The sequence below is a fragment of the Gallinula chloropus genome, assembly GCF_964237585.1.
Source record: "Gallinula chloropus genome assembly, chromosome: 2".
Taxonomy (NCBI): domain Eukaryota; kingdom Metazoa; phylum Chordata; class Aves; order Gruiformes; family Rallidae; genus Gallinula; species Gallinula chloropus.
In genome coordinates this window covers 114,988,711-115,010,194 of record NC_140086.1, presented here as the reverse complement: position 1 = coordinate 115,010,194, position 21,484 = coordinate 114,988,711, and the positions used below count along the sequence as shown (strand labels likewise).

General features: G+C 43.4%; 1 protein-coding gene across 1 annotated transcript; it reads left to right on the top strand.

Annotated features, from left to right (window-relative positions):
• Nucleotides 1–565: 565 nt before the first annotated feature.
• CRTAP (cartilage associated protein) lies at nt 566–21,288 on the top strand (the record flags this gene model as incomplete). Its single annotated transcript, XM_084260561.1, has 7 exons — nt 566–1,003; nt 4,117–4,266; nt 4,887–5,058; nt 6,371–6,499; nt 8,030–8,175; nt 10,518–10,601; nt 20,606–21,288. 7 exons carry the CDS (start codon nt 566–568, stop codon nt 20,663–20,665), a joined length of 1,179 nt encoding a protein of 392 aa, XP_084116687.1. The 3' UTR covers nt 20,666–21,288.
• Nucleotides 21,289–21,484: the final 196 nt, after the last annotated feature.

Below are 21,484 nucleotides of genomic sequence, written 5' to 3'. Positions count from 1 at the left end.
CTCGCACGCATCCATCCATCCATCCATCCATCCATCCATCCATCCATCCATCCATCCATCCATCCATCCACACACACACACACACCCCACCCCGGAGGAGATGGAAGATATGTCTCAGCCTGCCCGCAGGCGAGCACTGAGGGCAGTGACGCTGAAGACCGCGATGCTGGCCGGACGAACAGGAGGTGGGAGATAGCCCTACACCCATTTACATCCACTTCCTCCCCTACGGCCAGTTTCCCGTTGCGTGCGAGGAGGCTTTAGAAGGACGACCACGAAGTGCAGGGCGACAGAGGAAGGGGAAGCACCCCAAAACGGAAAGGAGCAGAGGAGCAAAAAAGGGTAGAGTGGTTGGGGTCGCTTCCCATCCCAGTAGTAGCCGCGCTCTTCTCCTCCAGCGCCACTTTCTCCCACGTCCACGCATTCCCGGGGCGGGGGGCTCCACCGGGCCCGCCCTCCGTTCCGGTCCCTCCCCTGCCCCTTCCTTCTGTCTCCGCCTCGCTGCTCTTCTCTCCTCTCCCCGTTACGGCGACGTGGTGGCCGGTCGGCGGCCGAAGCCGTAGCCATGTGGCTGGCGCTGGCGGCCTTGATAGCGGCGGCCGGAGCGCAGTACGAGCGCTACAGCTTCCGCAGCTTCCCGCGGGACGAGCTCATGCCGCTGGAGTCCGCGTACCGCTATGGCCTGGACCAGTACAGCACCGAGAACTGGCCCGAGAGCGTCAACTACCTGGAGGTCAGCATGAGGCTCTACCGCCTGCTGCGGGACAGCGAGGCCTTCTGCCACCGCAACTGCAGCACCGCCGGGCACCCCCTCGCCTCCAGCACCGCCGGGGGAGCGCTGGCCGAGCTGCGCTTCCTGTCCGGGGTGCTGCGGCGGGCGCAGTGCCTGCGGCGCTGCAAGCAGGGGCTGCCCGCTTTCCGCCAGGCCCAGCCCGGCCGCGACCTGCTGGAGGAATTCCAGCGCCGGGAGCCCTACAAGTACTTGCAGTTCGCCTACTTCAAGGTGAGGCCCGGCCCGTCATCCCTCTTTGCTTTCCCATCTCTCTGTCCCGGCTCCGCTCTTCCTTCCCCCCGGACTCATCTCCCCAGAGTGTTGCTCGGTGTTGTGTCATCCTCCAGCCAAACCTGCGCTGTGGTGGAGGGGACAGCATGGCATGTCCCTGCACGGCCTCGACAGATGTGGGTGCCTCGTGCCCGGTGCTGGAAGAGCCTGCCCCTGTGCTGACCCCTCACCTGGCCCTCAGAGCGGGTTACTCTGGGCTGTAGCCTCCTGTGCGTGAGTTTAGCTGCTGATTGTTGTCCATCCCATCTCTATTTACTCCCGCTCTGTGGTTGGGCCCCCCAGTCTCTGTCCTCCTGATCTGTTGGCTTTGCACATCATCATCATCATCTTCTCTCCAGTAGGTCTTTCATCCTCTTCCTTCTTCCCACCCACTTCATGTGACCCACACTGGGACCACTGTGGGCCTTTTCCCCTGCTTACCCATATAGTTCCATCTAGCTTGCTCTTAACCAGTTTTTTTCTACAACTTATTCATTATGCCCCCTTGATTAGCTCGTACAGTTCTTCCCAAAGCCCCAGCCACTGGACCCCACCTCCTCGTCTAGTAGTTCTTCTGTTCCTACCCCTGCCCTGCTTATCTTTCCATCTTACTTTCTTCTAACCTTCTCTGACACCTTCAGACCCTTCCTGTCCCTGCCCTGCTCTTGCAAGCATTTACTGCTTCCTCTCCCTCAGCATGTCCCATCTTCCTTGCCTGCTGTCTTCTGGTCCAGTTCTTACAGGTGCAGCAGCTCCGAGCTCGTGACTCACAGAGAGCCTGATGCCTGCAAAACTCCTGTGTTGTTACAGCCTCAGGAAGGCAGAAAGCAATAACTGGCTGCTGAAGTGTGACACTAATGCTGCCCCTGGAATGGTATATACTTTTTGTTCTTGGGTCAGCCAAGACTGGGGACATACACCTCTTTTAACAGATTTCATCCCACTTTTCTGGCTTCTTGTCCTGTCCAGGACCTAACTGATGATTTTCTCCCTCCATCTCATCTTCATTGTCTGTGCTCTAAATCAAGGTCTGTCCCTCATGCCATCCCTCAGATACTGCAGGCACTCCTCACAGTCTCAAAGCCATGTACCCATACTGGCATCATATCGCCACAAATGTTTCCATTTCTTGTCTTGCTTTAACTATTCATCCCCCCAACCTGTGGAATCTACAAACTTTGAAAAGTGTGGATCACAGCAGAAAACATTCTTACTTACTGTTTCTAATGCACTTAGGTAACTGGCAGGTAGGGATGTGAGAAGGAAACTGGAGAAATCCTTCCCTCTCCCTTTCAGTCACGTTTTTCAGTCGCATTTGCAGTAGGTTTGTGTGGTGCAGTCTGGTGGGTTTGCCTTTAGTGTCCATTGCTTGTATTGTCTGTATTTTTAGATTGTAGTTCAGCTCTGAGCAATTCTCACTCAGCTCAGAATGTTCAGAATGGGCCTTATAGAGCTACAAACTGCTGCATACAAAGGACTTTTTCCTAGCTGGTGGTTTTCCTAAGAAAGGAGTGTCTCTTCTCGCACCAGCACTCCCACACACACACACATACACACTGCCAACAGCATTTATAATACAGGAGGAAGGCAGAGGGAAACGCTTTATGTCGTTTTTTAGAGTGATCCTGTGTTTATTCAGGTGGGCTCAACAGTGAAATCTTGCCACGTCTTAGATCGTGGGAGTAGATGTTTCTGTGCTGCTGCTTGCTCCTCTGGAGGGAGCCTTCCCGTAGCGACTGAGTTGGCTTAGGAATGTGTTTCTACAAAACTTCCCTGGGTTTGGTTTAGGTTTGGGGGATTTGTTTGTTTGTTTGTTTCTTTTCCCCCCCCCCCCGTGGCAGAAGTGGAAACTAAGGGCATGTTCTGGACTAAGCAAAAACGAGAGACCTGTCAGCCTACCAGCAAACAGGGTTAGAGCTTAAAGAACAAAAGCAGCCAGGCATTTGACGAAAGTGCAGCTGAAATTTCCCTGCGCGTTTAGCTCCGACTGGAGCCGCATAGTTTTGGGACAGCTGGGAAAGGCGGCTGGCGGCCTTCCAGGGCGGGTGCATTGCAGCAGCACAGCAGCAGCAGGAGCTCCCATTGGGCTGACGTCTTTCTTCGGTGTAGTTGCCTCTCAAGTCGCTTTCTGAAACGAAAGGGCACGTTTTACGGGTGCTGACAGAAGAGTGCACGCCCATACGGGCTGGTGCTTTTGCTCATGGTTTTATATGTAAACTTCCAGAAGCTCTTTCAGATGTGAGATGGAAGCTTGTACCACCCACACATCAGCATGCTGAACAGATTGATACAGATCTTGGCTTACAAGGGAAAAGGTTTTGCGTTTCACTAATCCTTAGGAATTTTCCTGTCTCTATTGCTCTTCCTGAATATGTGCACATAGACTATATAATTTGTCCAAATATGTAAATACCTAAAATCAAAAATGTGCATCCATGCACTCAGAAGTACATGCGTGTTGGGCACATGCAATTGTAAATGTAGCATAGCTGGTAGCCAGGTATCTGGGGCTTTGTCTGTAATGGGCTTTACACTCAGTTTTGAAATTGACACAGGAAATCACATAGTACATTGGGACACAAGTATGGAGGAAGTCCTTGTTGTTTGCTCTAACTTGGTACAGGCATCAGGATGGTACATTCTTATAACATTATCTTCTGTGCCACTGGACAAGAAAGCAATGTAAAGCACCATGTGGACGTGGTAGGTGATGACTCCAGCCCAGTATCCATAGGTTAGCATCAGTAATGGCTACGAGATCAGTCCCAAAAAGGAGCAGCAGTATACTTGTGTGCCTTCTCAGCTTTATGATGAGGGGAGGGGGAAGGGTAAAGAACAAACCAGATGATGTTTGCAACAATAACCAGTTTTTAAAATATAATTTAAAAAAACCCAGATGTTACTCATGATCCAGAAGTACAACAGAAGAAAATTCAATATTAGTTTAACTGAACTATTGTATCTGCTGAGACTGGTTTTAGTAGGAGTCAGTTTTGGGGTATAAAGGCTGCAGGAATATTCATTCACAAAAGTAGATAAACTTTGAAATGTTTTTTTTTCCAATTACTCTTCAGGCTAATAACCTTCCAAAAGCTATTGCAGCAGCTCACACGTTTCTTCTGAAGCATCCAGATGATGAAATGATGCAAAGAAATATGGCCTACTATAAGAGCATACCTGATGCTGAGGAGCATATTAAAGACTTGGAGACAAAGCCCTATGAGGTATGCTTTACATTCAGAGCCTGGTCTTTTTGAACTGTTCTGTTACTTCTATTATTGTGAGATTCAAGGGTGTCATTTGCTTACGTGTTTTCAGTTCTCAGTCTTCTTTCCCTCTTGCTGTCTTGCTCAGTCATCTCTGTTCTGCCTTTTTGTTGCATTCAGCAATTCTGACCTCTGCTTTTCACTGTTCAGTAAGTCACAGTAAATCACAGTCAGTGGCATACTTGAAAGTCTCTACATGCAGTTCACTACTGGAGCTAGGCATGTGCAGAGTTAAGTTAGTCAAATGCATGAGTGCTGTAGCCATTTTTAACCAGGCCATTTGGTGTTAATATTAAATTGAAAATCTTTATAGGAGCCTGTGCTTAAGAATCGCACTGCTCTCTCTGTTTAGCAGGTTTTTCTGTTGATTTGAAATAGAATTAAGTACACTACTCTCTACAAAATTCCCAGTAAAATCCATTAGCTATCTGTATCCCTTGTCCTGATGCTCACTGGGTAGGAGTTAATAGTTTATATAGTAATTTAGAAATGCAGAAACATCATTTACTGTATTTTAATTTATACACAGCTGTCTGTAGATCAGTTACTGTTGTTTTTCATTCCTGCCATTTTTTTAGACACTCTTTGTCAGGGCTGTAAGAGCATACAATGGTGACAACTGGAGGACATCTATCTCAGACATGGAACTGGCTCTTCCCGATTTCTTCAAAGCCTACGATGACTGTATAGCAGCCTGTGAAGGCTCCAGAGAGATCAAAGATTTTAAAGACTTCTATCTCTCCATTGCAGGTGAGTGGTTAGGAAACAGTAAGGAAGTGTCTCAAAAGTACATTTCAGCTTATCTCAAGGATTGGCTACCAAAGTCCTGTTCCTTGGTTTACTTTCCATGTGAACTGCACATGGTGTCCCCTGTGCAGTTTGGGCTAATGCAAGTTCTAGATTGTGTGAAAACTGCTTGAATACTGGTTTTTTTTTTTTTTTTTTAAAAAAAAAAAAGGGGCACATAAACGAGGGCTGTCAGGAAATCACAGCAAACAGTTCTTAAGTTAACATGGAAATTTAAGTGTGTATCGGAATACAAGGCAAGCATAAGTAATAACAACTAATCCATCTGGCTTCCAGACAGATCTCTTTACCTAAATTTCAATATGATTTTGGGCACCTTTGAGGCTCAGTGGTTAGCTTGCCCTAACAATCTGCTTTGTGGTTTGTTTTGTCGCTAGAGAAATGTATCATAGATACAACAAGTTTCTGTTGCCTGTTTTTCACCTTTTCTCCAGTAGAGTTTTGCTAGCAGATAACTAGAACCTTTGGTCAGAAATTTGCCACACAAGCTTAGATAATTTGCTTTCACATGCCAAATTTGGCTAACAGGGAAACTAAGGCTTTGAAATATTTCTGTTTGGTGGTGGTGTTGTCTAATGTCATGCCTATCATCAAAATGCTTGTTATTCTTTGATGGAAGGTTTTCCTGGAATGTATTTTCTTGAAGATAAGATCACCTCTAGTCCTATCCCATTGTACCAAACTTTTTTTAGACTGGGTAAGCTTGTGAACTCATTCTGGCTGGAAATTGTTCTCTGGTGAGCAGCATATTTGTGTCTTGTCTGCTCTTTCACAACATCCAAACTGCTGCTGGCCTAAAAGGCGGCCATCTCCAAAGCTAATTTTGCAGTCAGCTGCTGTGTGTCTCTGTGGCACACTTGTAGTCAGCAGCATGTGGACCTTATTCGTGCAGTAATTTAATGAAATTGCAGAGGATCTCAACATTTAAAAAAGAAATGGCACTGTTAAGTTCACAGCGAGGAAATGCTCTTACGCAGACTGCCTGTAGGTGTCAGTGAAACCCAACTGCTCGGTTCTCTGGAATTGCAGCTTTGATACGGATCAATTCCTGATCACACTGAAATTTTTATGGAAGCGCCCAGTAGTGGTTCTTGGTATGTATGTCACATGCAGTTGTAGATGCTTGGTACTTCCAAGCAGCAAGATCTAGATGCACAGGGCCCACAACAGCATTATAAGGCCAAAATGTAGCTAATGGAAGGGGTTGTAGCAGTTCACTGTGTGCTATCCATATCCCATGTTTTCTTCCTTCTAGATCATTATATTGAAGTCCTTGCATGCAAAGTGGAGTGTGAGAGTAACCTGACACCCATTATAGGAGGTTTTGTTGTTGAGAAATTTGTGGCCACCATGTACCATTACTTGCAGTTTGCTTATTATAAACGTAAGTAGTGATTTAATGTGCCTAAATAATGTTGGGATGATGTGGGACAGTTTCTATTCATAATCTTTGGCTCTATTTATAATTTTTTAGAATATAAACAGTGGCCTCCAGAATCTGCATTTTAACTTGATCTGGGGCAAAAAGACTGAGCTGCTTGGCATCTTTTTCTCCCTGCATAACTGTAGTTAGCAGACATGTGAGATAAACATTATGTATAAAGCCCATGCTCATAAAATTGTCCATGACAAAATAAATTGCTGAATGCAAGTCTTGTAAGGAGTGGATTTTATCTAGGACAGGCCCTTTTGTTTTAAGTTATGTGTGGCTGTGACTGGTCTTCACTCGGGTGCTGGAAAAATAAGATTGTTACAGAGTAAGTGTGATCTGATCCATCACCACCCTTTGTTCTTAATATGACCCCTCCTACAAGCAGCAGTTGATTACACTTTTCAGAATTTCATACAAATGATAAACGTTCATCATGTGTATTTTAGATCTTTAAATGATACACCAAATCATCTGCCTTTCTGCAGTATCTCTTCAATATGTTACGGTGAAACGTGTCAGCCACTTCCTATAGATCAGACCACATGCAATGACACAAGCCTATTTTGTCACCATAGTTTGTGACAAAAAGCCTTGGTGGTCAAGCTGTCAGGCCCACGTGTTAGTTAAACAGCTGAATATATAGCTCTAACAAGAAGCTTTTTCTTAATTTTTTTAATCAGTTACAGAGAAGAAAGATTGTGACTTCAAGGCAACGTTTAACATGCCACTTACTCTGTTGGATACTCAATTTTCAATTTACTTTTCAGAATTCCTTCCACAAACAAACCTGCAGAGTACTTCACACCACTTGCTTTTTCCTAGTGGATTCTTATAATCCTGCTAGAATGAGCCACATGGAGCTAAATGGGTTTTGAAGAAAGAGGGGACCACTTAACAGAAATGGTAGTGTTCTGGTCCTCAGTGATATTTGATAGAGAAATTGTTCAGTGAATTTTGTGGGGTTTTTTGAGAAACCACTTGCACTGTAAAGAACAGTTGTAGCTCCTACAGCTACTCCTGCTGGTTCCAACATCAAAGGGAATATGCATCCAGCCATGTAGCATCCAGCCACTAATGACTTTTGCTTATGTTGTTTGACTACGTTTTACACATTGACTCTTCCCTCTTTGCCAATTCTAGTGCAAAGAAGTAGGGTTTCCTTTGTTTGTTTTTTAATAAATCCCCCAGTGGGGATCACCGAGCTGTGGGCTGATACATCACTGATACTGGGTTACCTGGGAGGGACAATTGGTTGGAATTTTCATGGAGCACCATCAGAGTTAAGTCCCCATTTTTGAATCATGGCCTTACTTGTTTCAGAACACAAAACCCCATGTCCTTTCTGGGAAACAGAGTGCAGGTAGAACAGGTGAGGAGGTAGAAAATGGGTTCTGTTTCTGACTGAGTTTTTAAGAGCATATGTAATAGTAGGGATTTGTTCACTTACCTTATCTGGATTTTTTTCTGTTGCTTATTAATTAGTGAATGACATGAAGAATGCAGCTGCTTGTGCTGCTAGTTACCTTCTGTTTGACCAGAAAGACGAAGTAATGAAACAGAACATGGTATATTACCAATACCACAAAGACAAATGGGGACTTAAAGAAGAAGATTTTCAGCCCAGATCGGTAAGTGAATTGCTTAAAATGCCTTCTAGGCACATTGAGGTATTTCCCTGAAAGTCACTGGGTGACAGACTGAAAATGGGGCTTATCTGTTGGTTCTGGAGTTAAGCACATACTGTTTTATTAAAACCATGTAGAAAGTTTTACACAGAGATGTACTATGTAACGTAACAGTGAATGTCATTACAGTTCTTCCCTTTGTGTTGAAATATCATGTTACCTCCTATTGTAGTATGTAGTGATGAGTAAATTCATGCTAATACTTGTCTGCCACTTATGTATATTTATATCTTTATTTACCATGACAAATAAAGCAGCTGTCCCTGAAATCTGATTAAAAGATCGCTCCAGTAACATTCAGGCTTTTGTCAGTTGCTTTCTATATACCAAGATGTCACTGCTCACCTTCTTGTTATTTCAGTTTCTGTGTGCATTGGAATGTGTCCAGATACAATAACCCCAGCTAAACTCACTTGACACTTACTCCATTTAGAACATAGTTGGGTTGATGAGGATGGAAAAAGGTTCATGACCAGATTGCACCTAATTATCTGAGTTAGAGTAGTTGCTGCAGAGAACCCACAGTAAATATCAGTCCATCCAGCAGTGATTGTGGCCTGACTGTGAAAAATTACTCTAAAAATGGGTTTCTGTGCTGTTCTTAAATTTCCATGTCCAGGGAAGTTTTACATATAAAAACATCTTTGCTGTGTTTCTGGAGTCCTGCAGCCTGGACTCTGATAATCCAGTTGGATTTTCCATTATTACTTGTTACCAGGATTTATTGGTTTGTGACATGTGAGTGACTGCTTAGGCACCAATGCTACCTGCTGTACAACATCATTTCAGCAAGACTAGGTGAAGCAATGGCGAGCACCCCACGGGGTAGCATTCCAGCCACCTTTCCCATGTTGCTTCTTTAGACACCTCAGTCACTGATACTTGTACTGGCCTGAAGGCATATATATATATATATATATATTTATTCTTAATGCTGCATTAAGCCCAGTACATACATGTGGTGCTTAGGTGACTGGCTTTGTCAGCCTCAACAGTTCAGAGCACTTAATGTATGCAACTCCTAGATCGCACTGATTTTATAATAACAGTTTCTTTCTTCTCAGGCCAGCCAGCTCAAAGTGAAAAATGCCACTCCATTTGAGTGAAGTGGGTTTTGGTTGTGGGCAGCTGTTGAGTTACATGTAACACGCTTGATCTGCACACTGGAAACCCGGGCCTGCCCTGAAGGGCCAACTGAGACAGAAGGTGGCAGGAACGCGTTTGGTTCTTTCAGGCAGCAGCAGCAAGCCTGAGCTCACAGGGGAAGGGGACCACCGCTTTTGGGAACAGAACTGTGCTTTGTAGACATACTGGAGACAATGTTTGACAGTGGTGGGAGTGAGGGGTAGCAACGGTGTAAAACGGCAAACCACAGGTTCAGCATACGTGTGCAGAGAGGACAGAACAAGGGCCCTACACATTAACTCTGAATGTTTCATTGATAACTTCTCAGGAGCTGGGATCTACAGATAATTTAATTTTTAAATATAGTATATTAAATGCACACAGCTGTATTTGCTCGTACTTTGATCCATGTAACTATGAACAGAAGTTGCTTGCTTTCCTAATTGCTCGTTGTGAAAACCATGATGCCTCTGGTTTGTTTTCACAAAGTGGTAATGGGGTGACAGCAGCACTTGGCTCTGGCACTAAAGCTTCAGATGTTCTTGTGAAAGAGGAAGTATCCTGTTTTCCTCCCCAAAAAGTGTTAAACAGGATAATCAAAGCAGATTACTGCTGGTATCCACAAATGGAAGAGTAGGTGACTGAGTTAGACAGTGCTGTCCAGGCAAGCAGCCAGAGAAGTAAGGATGGACAGGTGGGCAACTGTGTAGAATTTCCCTAGCCCAGACTCAGGCTGGGGCGGTGAGTCATTATCATGCAAAATAGCTTAGTGTCTCTTTTTCCCAGAACTGCCTGCTGCCATACGCCAGCGCAGAGAGAGACAGAGGCTTTCTCACATCCAGAGCCCGCTGGAATGCCGGCACAGGCTGCTGCTCAGCTCTGGCAGTCTCATTCCTTATTCTCAGACTCGCCAGGGCTTTGAAACATGAGAGAGAGAAGAGTGCTTTGTTATTCTCACACCGGTGGAGTTTGTGCTCAGATCTACAGAAGACACTGGATATGCTGCTTGCTGTTCTGCTGTTTCCTTTCTCAAACATTATAGCCCACCCTGGGAATCTGCCTTCTACTAAGTCTGGGCCTGACTTTATTGGGATAGCTTTAGGTGACATGTGATGATGCTTTTGCTACCCTAAAGTAGAAATTTTGGGTTTTTTTGATAGGAGGCGATTCGATACCACAACATAACCACACTCCAGTTGGAAATGTATCAATTCGCAAAGGAACATCTGATGGACGATGATGAGGTGAGTTTTCTAGAAAGGAAATTGTGGTCAAAAAAACCAGCAGTCACATTGAAGTGAAGATGGTGCATAAATGGAATTCCAGGATTCAGCTCATATGGAAAAATCTTCTTGTAACCGTGACCAATTTATCATTTGTAAATGGAATACAAGAAATAAACCCAAAGCACATCATGTACCATTAAAAAAATGTGGGCAGTATTAACACAAAGGTAACTGACCCCACAAAAAAAAAAAAAAAAATCACTTTGCAAGCTGTAACACCAGGGGGCAGAGAAGTAGTGTTTTTATGTTTATATTTAAATCAAACATTTTTCCATTTTCTGTTGGTTTGGGTTTTTCCTGATTTTTTTTTTTTTTAAATTAGACTTAAAAATCCTTATGATTTTGTCCAGAAGTAACCACCTAAATTGTAATTTTTTCTCAAAAGGAAGTCTTGGTTTCTGTTTTGGTTTGTATTTTTTCTGCACAGTAATATTTTAGTCACCCAGTCTTGCTGCTTAAATGGTTGGAATTCATGGCCAAATTACGTATAATGACTACTATTAGACTGGAAATATGTAAAGTAGATTTTTTTGTGCAAGAAAAATAGTTAAATTGTTGAAAGGGCATCTCTTTGTCTCCCATGGCTGAAATTCAAGTATAAATCATGGAGGCTTTAGATTGCCTTTTGTTTTACTTCATTTGCCTTTCATTTAAAGGTTTTTTTAAAAAATCTTTAAATGATGGAACAGTTTGTTGTTGGCATTGGCAAAAAGCTATGTTCAGTTACGGCATGGGGCAGAGTACTTGTAGTGAGCACTGCTGAGATGTTTTCTACTTAGAAAAGAGAAGGATGGTTTACACTAAATAAAATGAAAACACCTTTGCAATTTTTATGTTATCTAGCATACTGGGAGAGATAATATTTTATAGCAGAGAAGTAATAACACATCTGTGCTGCTTTGAGTATACTACTGACCTGAAAATAACTCTTATGTGTAAAATTCCATTGCAAGGTAACCAGACTTGAGGAAGACTTTCCACTGTGATAAAATTCTGTGAAAGACAGTTTAATAAACTCGTTATAAGGTTAAGCTTAGATGAGGACTAGCCTGTATGGATTTTCATCAGGGTGTGAAATACTTGAGCGCTTTTTTATATTCCCTTGATGGTTTGGACTGGTTGTGGTTTAACCCCCTCTGGCAGCGAAGCCTCATGCAGCTGCTCCCTCGCTGACACGGGGTGGAATAGGTGGAGAGAATCAGAAAAGTAATGGTGAGAAAACTCGTTGGTGAGATCAAGACAGTTCAATGGGTAAAGCAAAAGCCATGCACTCAAGCAAAGCAAACCAAGGAATTCATTCCCCACTTCCCGTGGGCCGGCAGGCGTTCAGCCATCCCCAGCACTGCAGGGCTTCATCGCAGGTAACGGTTACTTGGGAAGACAGATGCCATCACTCCAAACATCCCTTTACCTGCCGAGCATGATGTTATATGGTGTGAGATATCCCTTTGGTCAGTTGGGGTCAGCTGTCCTGGCTGCGTCCCATCCCAACTTGTGCACCCCCAGCCTCACTGGTGGGGTGGGGTGAGAAGCAGAAAAGGCCTTGGCTCTGTGTAAGCACTGCTCAGCCACAATGAAACAATCCCTGACAATTCTGTTGTCAGCACAAATCCAAAAGACAGTCCCATGCCGGCTATCATGAAGAAAATTAACTGTATCCCAGCCAAAACCAGCACAGGGCTCTGCCCACCATGCTTTCTTACGTTAGGTGTAAACTTGATTTGTAGTGTTTTCCTTCTTTCACATCTGCTGCTTCAAAACACAGGGATGAGTATTTAAGGAAGGGAAGAAGCATTCTGTTGTGAGGGCTTTCCCTGTATGTTGTTACGAGAAGGGATTACAGAAACAGCTTTCAGCCTCAAGCACTGTATAGAATAAACAAGCGTTCATTTGCTGGCGTTCATTCCTGCAGCCCATTTCATTGGTGCAATTATAAATGGCCTTGCAATCAGCAGGAGGGAAATACATTTGCAAAGTCGGTTCAACTTTTGGGGAAAGAAAGTTGCTTTACAGAGGATTATTGTATGTTTGGGTTAAACAACCAAAATCACCATTGCCACAGGTAGCCCTGCCCCACACTTTCATCGTTGTTAGGAAGGTTACCATTCTGCTCTCCTGGGAAAAAGCTGAAGGGCCTGTGTGCTCTGCCTTCCTAGGCCTGAAGAACCTGGGAGGGATAGAGACTGCCCACGCCTCTGGTTTGGCTCTGGTTTTTGGTAGTGAACTCATAAATCCCTGGCTACCAGAACTTGTCTTTGGCTGCAGGAGCCTTCCAGGGAGTCCAGACAGAGCAGGAATAGCACAAAGGTGAAATCGCCACCTTGCAGTTTCTGCTGTATGGGAAGGACCAAGTAGTGGAAGTGGAACTTTTTTTAAAAATATTTCTCCTGGCACGAATAGCAAAGTTTATTCCATAGGAATGCTGAAAACTGATGAAAAAGCCAGATAAGGTGTTACAGTAAAAGCTTTATTAAAAATTGTTAAGGATGGAGGCACCCTCTCTTTTTAGTGTGCTCTGTTTATTTAAACCATGTGCTTCTTGGACCATAGGCCATATCTTTTGTGAGTTTCTGTGGTCCATGTTTGCTGCCTGTGAATTTGTTTGTAGAGCAACAAGTCCATAAAATAATCTGTAGGGGGAGGGGGGGGGAGAAATAAAATCATTCTCTTTCCTTGAGTGAAGCAAAAGGATTGATGTGGCAAAAGGATTTCTTCCTATTCCCAAATGGAGAATCTCACTTTATTCAGCCTTCTCAGTGCTCTCGTGTCCCAGATCATCCATGTGTCTTTCTAAATCCCGTTAGCAGAGCGAGTGAGAACATGTGGCTTCTTCCAATAATCCACTGCAGTAATTGCAGAGGCTGGAACATGCAGTAATGGTTTTTGCATATGTCACTACAAGAATTACTGTCCTGTTCATGTTACTTTATTAATGTTTTTCCACAAGGAAATGAAAAACTGTAGTTCAAGCATTTAACACAGTGGAGGTGACAGAGAATATTAGCGCCAACTAGCTACAAATTACTTTTTCTTAAAGGTAATTACTGTTAAATATCCTCATGGTTTTCCACAGTGAGGTTAAAAGAACGTTACACAGTGTTGTCATCTTAGTTGGCCGTGGATAGTCGAGCTTTTGGATGTCTGTTCAGATGTGTAGTGCTTAAAGGCTGTAATAGCTATAGCTCCTAGTACAGCAGAGTGAAATGCTGTGAAGAGCCAGATACTCAGCTAGTGCAGATAGGACTTCAGCACTACACTAATTGTATGAGACATGTTTCTGGCCCATAAAATCAGTGTTCATGAGGAATTTTTTTTTTTTGGTGATAGCTACTTAGCTGTTCTAAATTACCTAAAAACCACAAGCGTTTGGCTGGGGTGTTCCTACAATGTGATTTTTCTTTCAGTACATAATCAGCAGGTGAAAAACTGTTGGCAGCTTTGTGACCCACTTTCTTGGCATCTTGTTCTTTTTATTTGTGTAAAGTGTGTGTGTCCATTTGTACAGAAGCTGATACTGAAGTGCTCCATTCCGAAGTGTGATGCAACAGAGAATAAGTGCTGAACTAATGTGGCTGGTGGAAAGGGAATATACAGAGTAGCATCAAAGCACAAGGGCCCAGTGGATTACAGAATTAGCAAATAATAATCTGAATTTGGCCTATTTTTCTGTTTAGCAACATATTTTCAGCTTCAAAAATGGACTTTTTGCATATGTTAAAATGTTTCATACAAGTGTGGTCATAACAGCTAGTTGTAAATCCAGACCTGTACTCCCTACGCTGCCTCTGACCTCAGGCCAACACGGCTGCAGCTGCATCGCTATGCTAAGCTGGTGGCAGCTATTCCAGGGAGAATTGGCAGCTAATTGGCATTGTTATGGTCCTTGTTCAACATACACTTTTTCAGGAAAATATAAAAAGTGGTTTTTTTCATCCTCGTGTCCCAGTGGAGGTGGTGTCCATGTGGCTGGCTCTACAAATCCTTCCTGCTTTCCCCTCTTGCTCCTTTACCATTGGATGTTTAGGTGTTCCTACACATCCTTGGGTGAAGGTGTTCCTCCCTCCACAGGAAGCTGCAAGCATGGCTGGGTTTAAATATCAGGATGTCCCCATGCTGAAGGTACTGACATTAAGAGGAATTTTTCTCTGCCAGGAGTTTCTTAAGCTTCTGCATGCAGCATAAAGCATAGAGCATAAGCAGAGTGCAGAAGCACAGCCACTAGAAGGCTTCTCTGTTCTGTGCAATGGCAGCAGTGTTGAAGTTGCTCTGAAACTGGGTTCACTCATGTTCTCTAGATGTTATAAAAATGTTAAGAGGACAGCACGTTTAGTGGTTTAAGATGCTAGTGCAATAACTGCAGTGTACTGAAGTCTCCCATAGTATATGGGAAGAGAACAGCTACATGTTCAGAATGTATCATTTAAAAATGAAGCAGAAAAATAATTGAGAAAATAAGTTAACTTACATGTGAAGAACAAATAAGCTCTTTTAATATTAAAAAAAACCCTACAAGCATGTGACAGTGGGTCACATTGAGGACTAAGTATCTGAAAAATAAACAAGTTAAGGGCCAAATAATTTTTCTACACAAAGAATTGAGGGATTTTTTATTTTTTTTTTCTCCCTGCAAGAATGTGAGGAATGTCCAGCCTGGTCTGTAGTGCTCATGGAGGATCTGGGAGGGCTTTGAGGTGGTTACAGTGAACACACATGTTTTAACTGAAGGGCAGATCATGAACTTTTTCTCAGTGAAGGCTGAATAAACCTTTCAGGCTGAGCCACTCGTTGACACATGCCATACTGTTACCCTGAGATAATGTCATTCTTCCCCAAAATATCACTGGCCAGTGGCCTGTGTGGTGTGTGCTTGCAGGCTCTATCATGCCCACAGTGCACATAGCCTCCACAGTTGGCCAGGATGGTTATTCGTCCTTGAACAAAACCTGCTGTTTTCCATGAACCTAACTCCTCATCATTACTCCCACTGGTTACTCAAATTAGTTACCAGGCCAGTTACTCATTAGTTACAGGGCAGCCCTCACCTCTCCTCTGAGGCCACCCCTGCTACCCCACCCACTACCACAGCCTTGTCCACCCAGTACATAAGGGAATCAAATCTGTTACTCTCACTGTTGAGGAATTTTCCAGTCATAAAGATCTTTGAACTTTAGCAAAATCTGAATTTTTGCTGTGGAGGACAGCTGGGGGACATTTTGTGGGATAAGTATTTTCCTTCTAGGTCACAGATGATGAGGAAACAAAGATGCAACCAATTCTTTCTCTGTGAATTGTCACTTAAGGCTGACTTTGTTGGGTAAGCTAGGATAAAGACTGTTTCTTACTCATTCACTGATAGTCACATGTAAAAGCACATCCATAATATTTTTCTGTAGGTCTTAATTAGTTCTACAACACTGATGTTTTAATACTCTCTGTTAGTTCCTTGAATAACAGGCTATCCCACTGCAGTGCACATGGAATCCTTATAGAAAAGGCAATCAGCAGATCGGATGTAATCTGAAAGCAGGAGTCCACAGTCCTCAGTCCACACTGAGAAAGGACAGAACAGATTGTATGTGGAGACAAGGACCCACAGATGATTAATATTTGCTACACAGAAGCAATGGTTAGTCTTAGTAACCATAGAATCATGGAATCATAGAATCATAGAATGGCATGGGTTGGAAGGGACCCCAAGGATCATTGAGCTCCAACCCCCTTGCCACAGGCAGGGCTACCAACCTCAGGCCTGGATCTACACAAGGCAAAGTGTCTCAATCTCTCAGGGAGCAGGACCATTGCTACTGGTTGCTACTATTTTTAAATGCTGCTGTCGAAGGTAAAGTTGGTACTGGACTGTCAGTCTCAAGTGGGCCATGACTGAGCCGTTTATCAGTAGCTGTTCCTCTTTGTTGTTCATACCTGGCTAGGAGTCTCCAAAGTACAGATGTTTCTGCTAAGAGGTTGCATTTTGTGTGTGTGAACATAGAATTTCGTGTTGCAGAAGGGCAACAGCGTGTGGCACAATGTGCACCTTGGTCTTGGATGCTCAGCTTGAGGTGAGAAGTTCTGCATTCTTCTCCTCTTTTAGGCCTTATTTTTTTCAGATGCTTTGGCTTTGCTTATAAGTTCCCCAGTTTCACTTGCCCCAGTTAGCTTATTCAGAATTCGACCAAATTGTTTTAAAATTCTTTTTTTTATGATGCCCCTATGTACTCTCTGTAAATCCTTCTTGATTAGCTTCCTGTGGTACAAAACTTGTTCCTTTCATTTGTGCCTCTGGTGATTTGTTAATCTAAGACAAGAGTGCTCATTTTGCATATTTTGCAGATAATTAGAGGCTCTGGTTGATCAGATCAGCTTCCCTGATTCTTCCTACCACTCACACCAGTCTGGGAGCATTCCCTTGCTGCTGTTCGATATTATGCCTCCCATATTTCAGGCTATACCTGTCCCTTCTCTTCCCATGCATCCTTGCTGTCACTCCCGTGTTCCACTGACTGTCCCTGGACTGGGAGAGGGAAGAGGTTGGTAGCAGAGGGAGGGAGGTCATGGGTTGCTGTACCCACGGCACGTACCTGGTCTCTGGTGCAAACCAGGAGAACCAGTGGACTAGCTTGCCAAAGAGGATGTGCTTCACTGCAGCTGACCAGGCAGTCCACACGTGGGTACTTTCCAGTTGCTGGCTGCCTAGCTGTCAGGTCTGTACTGGTCTGGCGTCAAGCCCTTCTCGTCCCTGAGCTTAGTCAGACTTTACCTTCTGATTTACTAGCTACCAGCCCGACAGCTGCGTCACGCTTTGGGCCATATATTGCTCAACTCTGATTTACATCAGCGCTGGTTCTGAGCAGCGTATTTATGGAACCTGCCTCAGAGCCTGGTGGCTGTTGTCCCCTCTAGTAGCTGGCAGCAGAAAGAATTATTGGTTTGCAGCTGACTCTACCTGTAAAGTTTCTGTCCTTCGGTAGGTAGGAGGCAAAGAGCACACCAGGCAGCAGGAGGAACTCTGACTGCTTACATCGTATCAGATAATCGTTGCCAGACTCCAGGTCTGCAGCCCAGCATGATGTTGCTCTCAACCAGCAGCAGGCTTTTTCCCTGGAATGAAATATTTACCGTAAAATATTTGCTGACTTCAGTCATGCAAAATGCTTGTTGTGGTGTCAAGTGAGGACTAATGGTCATAGCTGCTGGTGTCACAATGTGATCAGCTCTGCTGACATAGCAATACCATCTTTTCTTTAGGCTGCCAACCACAGCATGGACAGCTTGCCTATGTATTACATTATGAGCATGAAGGCACAGGCAAAAATATTTTAGCTACAGGTTTTGCTTGGTTTTAACTGTAATCTGGAGTTTCTGCCTTTTCAGAAATAACCAACATCCAGGCAGTTACTCAGTTGCATCGCAGAGTATTTTTTGTATATTGTTTCAGCAAGAAATATTACATTTTTGTCTTAATTCAGCCTCTCCTACTCCCCATTACTTCTCATTAGACCACAACAGGTTCATTCGTGCTTTCTTCAAGAGGTCAAGTTCAGGTACTGGAGATTTCGGTAATTTATTTTTTCCTTCCAAATACTGTTGCTTTTAAATATCCTTCCCCATTTAAAAATTGGGGTTCTTACATCTTTCTGGGTTTGAAAACACACACACCAGAAGAAAAAATAATAATTCTCTCTGGATTTTTATTTTGTCTTCTGAAGTATCCTACCTTCCTGATGAGCATGACAGTAGGAATTTAATTCAGTTCCCATACGGTTGACTTACAAAAGGTATAATGCAGAAATTCCCATGTCTTCCTTCTGCTTAATTCTGGGTTGTCCAGTCAGATCGTAGAATAGAGGCTTATGCCCTTCACCCAACCTCTCAGACTCATACCTTTTGAGGGCTGTCTTTGCAGTTAGCCCAAGAAGATAAATCTTTTATCTGTTACTCTTTCATTAATCTATGATCCTGAGGTGTGAAAGAATCTGACTTAGATCTGGGACCACTGTAGTAGACACCGGTATTCCCAGTCTCATAATGGTGTTGGGAATTGATGGGACCTGCCTGTCTCTAGTCTTTCAGGAGGCACCTCAGTCTTCGTGCCTATGGTTTCAGGAGCTGTGCTATAAAACTTCACCTAAAGTCCTCTGTGCCTCTGCTTCTGTCTCTCTCAGCTGCTTGTGTGGTGACTGTTGGAGCGGCGATTTTTCTTCAGGTGCATTTGTGAAGTGGTATGGAGTTCCTCACAGGACTGGGCTCCTAAGGAGGCAACCAAGATACATCTAACTAAGGAAAATGGGCAGAAACGTCAAATTCCTGTTTCCCGATTGCCAGGCTTCCTGCAACTGGGAAGACACAGAGCGAGTATGAAAGTGCTGGCATGTTTTACTGAGCTTTTATTGGATTGGATATTTGGAGGTTTTGAACAAATTCAAGGCAAAATATATTGCCACCCTTCAGGACTTGCTAAAACTGTTTCATAGTTGCAGAAACTCAACAGACCTTTTAAGGTGAAATTGAAGTAGGGAACAAGAGCAGCAGTTATTTCAGCAGGCTTTTCTCCCGCTTTTTTGTTGGATTGTTTGTTTTGCTTGGTTCTCCTCGTTTCTCTCCTTGCTAGTCACACTGCTGAAAAATTTGTGTCTGGGTTTCAGCTGCCATAAAGTTAATTTTCTTTCTAGTAGCTGATAAAGAAAGTGAAAATTTCTTTGGGGAAAAAAATGAATGACATCTTAAAACCTTTTTTAGAATGTAAGTTTATGTTAAGAAAGGAAGGACAGGAAATGAAAAAAATAAACCCCCAAACCAAACCAAAAAGAGCACAAAACCCACAGTTAAATTAAAACAATTTAACAGAACGTTGTAGTTATCAGAACAAAAGGTTGAAAATGTAACATTGAGCATCCCTGTCTCTCTTACAGCTCTGTACTTGGGTTGCATAAAAAGTGAAGATAGGCACAGGCATTCCCACAGGGTTTCCCATGTCGGGCAGAGCTTTTCCTGAACCATGTGCAGAAGGCAAACTGGAAAACCCTATTATTTCTGAAGAGTGCCAGCAGATGGGCTGCTGCCGCCGTCGGTTTTGAGCCGCCTGAGATGCTGCTGCACATGTGCTGTTCACTACTTGCATTTTGTTGCTGAAGGTGTTAACCTTGAAGGGGCTGGAAGTGGTTACAACGGGGTTCCTCAGCAGTGAATTCCAGCTGGTGGGGCTGTGTCACCCCAGAGTACCTGGGCGTGACTGCAGGAAGATATTTGACGATGCTGTATGACATGTAACTGCGTCAGGAGCAGTTTAAATAACGTGAGACTGTTGTGTTGGTGCCCTGTATCCGCAGAGTGAAGCTTGTAAATAGAATATTTTTTTCTCTGAATCTAAACCAAAGGTATGTGTGTCCACACAGAAATTCCAGTGTCTCTGGTTCTTTACAGCTTTGCTGTACTGAAGCTGCGCGTTTTAAGAGCTGTGGTTGAAAATGGAGGAGGTCTGTGTGGAAGGGTGTAGCAGGGGACATAAACGGTTAGAGCAAACAGATACAAAGTCAGTGTTGTACAAAACCCTTTTGCTTTGACTTTTTAAGCATTCTCAAATTCTTTAACGTTTTGTGGTATTTTTAACAACTTCCTAATTTAACAGGTGCTTTAGGCACGTATGCCTCTATTTTCTAAGTTTGAGGACTTCATTGTCTATTCAAATACCTGGAAAAGTACAGGAGGATTTACTGTGAAGTGTAACTTTTCCTTTTTTTTTTTTTTTAGAGGTCTGTATGCCACTACAAGTGCTCATGCTACCCCTATATGGACCATTAATTTGTGTTTTATAAGTTTGCTGTGTTAGTTTCTGTATGAAGGATGTTAAAAAAATCTTCAGAGATGTGTTATTACAGTTTATGGTTTGATTAAAGTGGTTAGAATTTTCGACTGATTGTCCAGTACAGGGTTAACATGTTTCTGTAAAATTTAATCCTTTCTAGGGTGAAGTTGTGGAATTCCTTGATGAGCTGTTAGAAGTGGAGGAAAAGAAGGAATCTTGATGAGTGACATCACCTCAGAGTATTTTACAAAAGTGAAGACTCACCATTGCTCCTTCTTACTGTTTTTTGGTCACCTGTAGTTCCAGTTAGATATACCTCAAAAATGCTCCTTTAAGCTCCACCTTACGACACAAGACCCACTCCTGAAACCTCAGATCCACGCTGCACTGACTCTTCCGTGAGCATGGCTTTTCCCCATGCATTTACAGAATTGGTGCATCTGGGTTTTCCTCTTGAGCTTGCTTTCCTTTACACAAACTCAACAAAACACTAAGGTTCCCCATTTCAGTGCTGTTCTCCTAAGTTATAGCAGTACAGCTAAATTCCGAAGGACTTCTGTCAGATGATGAACCATGGAAGACATAAAAGTTGCTCTAGACCGAGTCGTGTATTGTATTATTTATATATGTCTTTTTCTGGGATGATGGATAAAGTGATGCCGAATCTCACTGCACCTGAAAGATGTTAAGATGCATTGAAATAGCTGAAATAAGATGATTAACAAAGCACAACTAGTGACCTTGTAAAAACTCACTAAGCAGTGTTGATCTTCCTTAGAAACAAGCAAATTCCATGCTGTGAAACTGGGGTCACTTAAAATTGAACAATAAATAATTCATTCTTCCTACCAATTCTTGAAAGAACTTGTGGTTCATGTGTACGATGGGGCCAATCTTGTATAAAATTATGATGGTCAGTGTGTTTCGTATTCTCTTCTGCAGAAGACAGTTTGCATCTCTTTCTTTCAGTCTGGTAGGACTATCTCTGTGGTTTTTATCCAGAAGTAGGTACAGGTGGACACTGAGGCAGTGGAATCAT